Source organism: Pimephales promelas, chromosome 7, assembly GCF_988280905.1.
Source record: "Pimephales promelas chromosome 7, fPimPro1.hap1.1, whole genome shotgun sequence".
Lineage (NCBI taxonomy): Eukaryota > Metazoa > Chordata > Actinopteri > Cypriniformes > Leuciscidae > Pimephales > Pimephales promelas.
Genome location: NC_142775.1, coordinates 33851702 through 33859304, shown reverse-complemented (window position 1 = coordinate 33859304; position 7603 = coordinate 33851702). Strand labels below are relative to the sequence as shown.

Below are 7603 nucleotides of genomic sequence, written 5' to 3'. Positions count from 1 at the left end.
TCTTTTTTTTCAGACTTTTGTTTCATAACATGGAGGTTTAACCATCACATCCTGTAAACATAAAACTGAGATAACGTACTAACTTTAACCTTGGTCATGTCAAGGCAGATTAACCGGTCAACAGCCACCCCTGTTACAAAAACAAAACAAAACAAACACACACACACACACACAAAAAAAAAACTTTTAACTATTATAAGAATTCTACTTCTATTACTTCCCTGACTTTTGCTTGACCAGCTCACTTTGAAGGCTTTTGATCATGGTGACGTGGATTTGCAATGAATCAATAATTATATGAATAATTTAAAGATGCTCTTATCTTTTAATACAATACTAATTAATACAATGCTAAATCATAAATCAGATGTACCTATGTACAATAACATACTGAAGTACTGCAATCGATTTAAATATTACATTGTGTTTAATTTGTCAGTACAGTTCAGTGATAATTCATTCATTAATCCACCTCTCCATAACAGAAAGACTATGACCCACATCACTGGTTTAAAGAGCCGCACGAGGTTTATGAGCAATGACTCTAAACCACTAGAAACTTGAGACATAGAAACAAAGAAAAGAGAAAAAAAGACAAAAAATATGCATATCCAACATCAATCAGTTGCTTTGAGTTTTTCATTTTATCAGTATCAAAGTGTTGCTAAAGTACACATGACTCATTTCCTGAACTTCACATAATGTAAGCTAAATAATTAGCTTATTTTTTACAATAAGCCGATAAGTTTACCACACATATAATTTAAATCATATATAATAGATTTACAAGTTATAATACACACAAATTACTTACAACATTAAAAGTGGTGTGTTCATTGGGTTTAAATGTTAGGAAGTCAGCTGAGTATGGTTTGAGAATGTGAATGTCACCTTTAAATAACACAAACACACTATAAACAGTATTATTTACACTCTAGAAATTAATTACATATTTTATGAGATGAGTCCAAGACGTTTCTTGATGAAATGAACCACAAGGCGCTGCGGTCTCTGCTGATATTCCAGAAGAGCATCATGAGGTGAAGAAATCTGATCTCCCTCAAACCTGTTCAGCAGAGTCACACACACCACTGCAGCTGCAAAAAAAAAAAAAAAATATCATGCCATTGACCACTTTGAAGTAGTTTTAAGGTAATTCAATGCTGCATAAAGTGAGGCATACAAAGCAGTACTACAAGGCAGGACTATGTGCTATACATAAGGGTTAATTCAAGCGAAGATACAGTTCTGTTGTAAGATCTTAGGCAGAATGTCCAAGACGGACATACACTGTAACCGTTGATCAATCATGCGTGCAGAGCGTCCTCGCAGCAATGCGATAATAGGATTCCTATTATTATTATTAGGGGCCAAGCACCGAAGGTGCAGAGGCACCTATTGTAGCTGTTAGCATTCCTATTATTATTATTACTATTCTTCGTTCTTCCGACTGGGAGTCTATGGCAGCCCATAACCACTTACAGGAAAGTTGTAACAGTTTAAAATTCTGAAAGAGGACAGTCCCAACATCAAATACACGAGTAATTACGCGGGTTTGTTTATTTTTTTTTAATCACTTTTACTCAAGAAATGCTAGCTGGCAACAAAGGATTCCATTCATTGTGCTAAGCTAAGCTAGCGCTGACCCTGTCAAACTAAAACAATGCATGCACTGAGACAAAAATGCATTTGCACACATATCTAAATGTAGGAAAGAATGAGAATAAGCAATATTTCAAAAAAAAAAAACGGTGGAGTGTTCATAGTGTTTTAACAACTCAGTTGAGGGATAGTAGCAATTATTCAACATTGGCTAAAAGCAAATCAAACTTGTAATCTTGTGTAAATAAATCATCTTTTTTTATATACTTCCATTATTAGTAGTGTTAATGATTTGGGGTTTGTTAAATGTTTTAATGTTTCATGTTTTTGGTTTGTGTTTTTTTTTTTTTTTTTTTTTTTGAAATCATTACTTAATCATGGAGAAGTTTTTATTGGTTATAATATACTGATGTATGTTTGATCAATTGTGGATAATTGCGATTTTTGCATGTTTTTATTTTAGGTTGCCATTTTAAAAGTTTGCAAGGTGGAACGGTTAGCCTGTTGAGATAAATCTGGCTTATTTAAAATGTATGACTGTTGATTGATGAGCACTATCTCTTATTTTTGTTTATCCCCCTAATAAGCAGCCCAAAGGCAACAGACAAAGGCGGTTCTCCGTTTCTACATTTTGTAAAAAAGAAAAAAGAACAAAGAAACATCATGCAATTTTTAACATGCAATGAAATCATTCCTATATGTCAATTTATATATCAGTCATGGTGGCTGTGTAAAATGACTCTGGTGTGTTATAGTAGTGTTGATGACAACAGACAATCTAAATTTCTGTACCTTTAAGATTGCAGACACGACACATGGCAGCAAAGACAGTGGATTCCATCTCAATGTTCCTGACGCCTGCCTCGTTGGCTTTCCTGAGATATTCAAATTTTTCTTCAGTGGAAAATGAGCACAGGGCACCATCCAGTCGCCCCTGACCTATACAGGAAAAGCAGGTTATGTATGTCACTATATGAAAAGAAATATCCTTTAAGTGTACTTCAAAAGCACATAAATCCATCGATCCATCTATTAATCGTATTTGAATGCTTGTTTGCGAGTACCCATGTTGTACTGTAAATACAGTCACGGTTAAAGCAGTTGTTAGGCAAGTCTGACATTTAAACTACGGTTATGGGTGACACACACAGTATAGCTGGTGAACAGATTTGGCATAACTACTTTACTTCATTGATACAACTATATTGTATATTTTAGTATGGCTAGAACACTGTATTGACCAATCAACATCCAGTGCCGAAACAATCAGGTTTTTTTGTATCGGATTTTTACATTCAGCAACTAACATTTCATTCAGTACATTTGATTGAGTTCATGCATTCACTGGGAATCAAACCTATCTTGGCATCACTAACAACATGCTGTACTGTTTAAGCTGTATACAGGACCAAACCCAGTATGGGCTAATAAATAAAACAAAGTATAAAAACATTGCAGTACCTTCGTAGAAGTCATGTGTGCACATTGTGTTTCCAATAACAGTAGGAATATCTGGAAGCTCTGAGGAATACTGCAGGAGCTCTTGGGCTACATCTTTATCCAGCTCTGTGCTCCTGATGATAACCTTGCCCAAAACCACCTGCTCAAACTGGGGCCTGAAGAAAGAGTCCACAGCTTTATCTGTGATCACTACGGTCCCTGCAGCCAGACCTGTGTGTTCAAACAAACAGCAAACATTTACTAGAAAGTTTTACTACTACAGTTTTAAATTTCATATGTAATGCTTTGATTCATTTTTGAGTCTTCACAATTGCCGTTAAAGTTCATCCATTTCCTCAGGGTGATGTATTTGTGCTTCATAACTCAATGATTCAATATTAAGCAGGAAGTACTCACCAACTCCACCTGACGTGCCAATGCGAAAGATGATGACATCACGACAACGAGCATGATAGAGCATTTTAATGAGCTCATGCAGCATGATGGAGATGGAGGGAACACCCATGCCATGCTGTCAGAGACAAAACGGAGGAGAATACATCAATTAATATGCAAGTGAAAAAATATAGCCCACTGCAGATTATGATTGATGCTAATGATTACACGTTTCATCCAATCAATAATTGTTGGAAGTATATAGCTTATGCATATATCTATACAATACATCTGACCACAAGTTCTCCACACACACACACACGGAGAGAGAGAGAGAGGGATCGATCATTAGCTCAGTAGTATTCACTGGCTTTGAGATAAATGTCAACTACCACTTGATAATATTTATCCTGTATACAGTGAAAGGCTCCTACAGTACATTAACCTACATCACATGATCTTCATAAAAAATTTCAAATCAATTTACAGGTATTTATGATGAATCATAAAGTGTCATAAGGATTTCAGACACTCACACTAATGGACAGCACAGGTCCCACTTTATACATGGAGTATCGGTCCGTTCCCTCACAGATATCTCTGATGTCTGCAATGTTTCCGGGCAGCTCCAGCTGCTCATGGATGAACTGGGCGAAAGATCTCATCCGATTGGGACTTCCGCCAACACAAACAAACTACAGAAGAAAAAAACATTGCTAAATGAATCACTTTCCAACCAAAAGTAACATTTTCCATTCAACTATCTGATGTTGCTTTTGTTTTGCTCTGTGTACTTTTTTTGTTTTGTTTTTTTCAAGATTTGTCCTTTACTGGTATAACATGTAGCTCAAGAAGTCTTAAATCACACAATTCAGATGTATAATTTCAGCTATTCTAAAATCTTGGTTTAATGGAGAAGAAGATAAGAGATCTAATTCATGGATCTAAAGCACCATGCCCTTTTTTGGAATAATACCCTTCTGTTGTATGTCAGTAATCCTTTAAATTAAAAGGTGTATTTACTTCCTGTAATATTTTTAATGGTAAAAGACAAGATATTCTATCAGAATATTTGAAGAGTTCAGATGCAAAAGCCTCTAAATGCCATTTGAAATTTTCTTCTAAAATGACCATTTTTATCAAGCTTGTATATTTAAGTTTAGTAATTTCACTTAAATGACAATTAATAGGTAATCTTCATTGCCATTTAAGTGAAATTACTGAACTTAAATGTACAAGCTTGATAAAAATGATCATTTTAGAAGAAAATTTCAAATGGCACTTAGAGGCTTTTGCATCTGAACTCTTCATTTCTTACCCTATAACTTGTGTTCAAACTGTTGTAATTGATTCAACAAAATAATTCTGGCTCAAATAAATATGAATTAATTTACCATTTTATTTTCCAAATTATAAATGAAAATATTGCACAATCAGATCCCCTTGGGATGATACAAGAGGATTTTGATTTTGTAATATTGACTGGCTGACTATACTGTACATCAACCATAATTTTCATCAATCATCCTCTAAAGACTAAAGACTATCTTTCTTCAAAAATTACATTTATCTGCCGTCTAAGGCTAGGGCTAAATTTGAAAATGCCATTATCGTTTCAAAACTCTCTCCATCCAAGGATTTTCATGCATTTACCAAATTGCTCGTCCACACTGAAACTTACTAATTATGTTAAAGTTATAACAAAAGCTCACTTAGATGATACCGAAAACCAAACACAATAAAGTTCTCATGCTATGCTCATATCACAATATTTTTATTAGCAAAATATACCACCCCTCAATGTTGCTTCCAGGTCGCAATCAATCGCTATTCCATGTATGGTCTTGCTATGGACAGCAATGTAACGCATCTGTCATTTTTGTAGTAATTGTAACATGAAGATTGAATAAAGTAACGTCTATTTTTAACAACATTATGAAAGTAAAAAGCCTAACTCATGTCTGGTTAGGACTTCTATACACACCTTCACATCCCCAAACATTTGGGGCAGGTCATGGGTCTTGGTGCCAAGGTTTAAGTGGTAGAGTATGTCCTCTTCCATGCTGTCCAGGTGAGGGTTTTTCACATACTCCACCTGTCTGTGACACATCACTGTTATTGCTGCTGACTAAGAAAATGTAGACTGTTAAACACAAATATTTCATATGTTTCGTATAACACATGACATTCATGAAGTCATCAAGATCAAGTGTAAAAAACAGCAAACGTAAAAACTGTTTTAATCAAAAAGTGTTTTACTTAAAAAAATGAGAAAAAATATGAAAAAAAAATAGTTATAAATAGATTGAAATCAATGACCAAAGCAATGTTTTCATTAAAATAGCTTTGCAAAGCAACAAGCCCATTTTCTCAATATCCTGACTATTTAGACATCAGAACCGAAACCCATGCAGTATATCCAAAGACCCCAAACATGAAGTCTTTACACATTCATCAACCAGATATTGTCAAGTTAATCTGTTAAAGATGTGTGCTTTCTGAGTAAATGAAAGTTATCTTACTGAATGTAACTGCTGTGTTCATTTCCAATGTTCAGTAAAATAGGTGCCATGATTGCAGTTCTCGATAATCTGCAAGAGAGCGGTAAATATAAATTCATTATATATTCACATATATAGGAAACAGAAACATGCAGAATTTATTCCATTTTTGTACCTGGCAGCAGTTGTATCTTTCAAGAAAATCCTTCAATCCTGTAGTTCTACTGCTAACTTTTACCCCTTTACTATGCAGACCTTTGCGTCATCAGGACTCTTGTAGAATAAAAATGTGTCTCACTAAGACAGGCTCTTATAAAGAGCTCAGTATTCTCTGATTGGCTATATAGGTAGGTGTAGCACCTGCTCCCTCTGTCTCCACATGGTTACTGATCTCCTTTCATATGTTAACAAATAGACTTATGCTCTACAGAGAGATGCAGGACTGCGCCAACATCAACACAGTTCAATAAACAGTCAAAGAAGTGTGTGCCTGGTTTGATGTACATGTGTATGTGTTTAGCTTATCTAAACATAGCTTACATAACTTTATCTTGTGTCCTGCACCTTCACCACCCCATCATCTGCTCCAACCCATCGATTGAAAATAAAGTTTTAAAATGTCTGTTTTGTAAATAAAAATAATGCGCATAGTTGTGTACATTGATAGATCATAAGGTGACTGCACCAGTGTTTGAATGAATAAGTTACAATCAATAGTGCTAGCAAAGCTAAATACTAAAATTTAATATTGTTCGTTAATTTAAGAAAATATTGACATTCAGTGCAGAGGGTGTGCAGTTCTGTGCAATTCACTGCAGTTCTTTAGTTCTGTTTAGTTTCAGTGTATTTTAGACTGGTTGCTCATTTGCCTGTGTTCATTTATTAATTCTAAGCCTGTTCTGCTTTCCATTGATTACTCCTGTGTATTTGAACCTTTAAAGGAGTAGTTCACTTTAAAAAACAAAACAAAACTTTTGCTGATAATTTACTCACCCCCATGTCATCCAAGATGTCCACGTCTTTCTTCAGTCGAAAAGAAATTAAGGTTTTTGATGAAAACATTCCAGCATTTTTCTCCATATATAATGCACTTTACTGGTAACCAAATGGTTCAAGGTCCAAAAGACCGTTTCAGTGCAAACTGCAAACTGTTCAAAGGGCTTTACGATGATGATGAATAAGGGTCGAAACGATTGGTCATTTAAAAAAAAAAAAAAGTTTTATAAGCTCAAATGGTCGCCTTGCTCTGTTCTGTGATGCGCGGTCGTGACTCTCCTGTTCGAATTCGTTCATCAAAATGAATGAATCTTTTTCCGGGTCAATTCATTCAATTCGTTCGTTGAATGAACCAAATGACACAAAAAGATTTGTTCATTTTGATGAAGGAGTTCGAACAGGAGAGTCACGAACGTGCATCACAGAACAGAGCAAGGCGACCATTTGAGATTATAAAACTTAAACTTTTTTTTTTTTTTTTTTTTTAAATGAGCGATCGTTTCGCTTATTCATCGTCTGGAAACGTTTAAATCCAACGCATTCTCGTTAGTTTGTTTGTAACGCTTCTTTCTTGGTGAATTGCACTACCACTAACCCCAGACAAGAACAAGATTTTTTTGAGCCACCCCCTTTATTGCCGGTGAGGAGGACATCACCAGCCGTTTCCC

At 35.1% G+C, this 7603-nt stretch overlaps 1 protein-coding gene across 1 annotated transcript; it reads right to left on the bottom strand.

Annotated features, from left to right (window-relative positions):
- Positions 1-305: 305 nt before the first annotated feature.
- On the bottom strand, positions 306-6209 carry upp2 (uridine phosphorylase 2). Its single transcript, XM_039683549.2, has 8 exons — positions 6115-6209; positions 5961-6029; positions 5423-5537; positions 3975-4133; positions 3460-3574; positions 3064-3273; positions 2395-2541; positions 306-1097 (listed from the first exon to the last, which is right to left on the bottom strand). Exons 2-8 carry the CDS (start codon positions 6008-6010, stop codon positions 955-957), a joined length of 939 nt encoding a protein of 312 aa, XP_039539483.2. The 5' UTR covers positions 6011-6029; positions 6115-6209; the 3' UTR covers positions 306-954.
- Positions 6210-7603: the final 1394 nt, after the last annotated feature.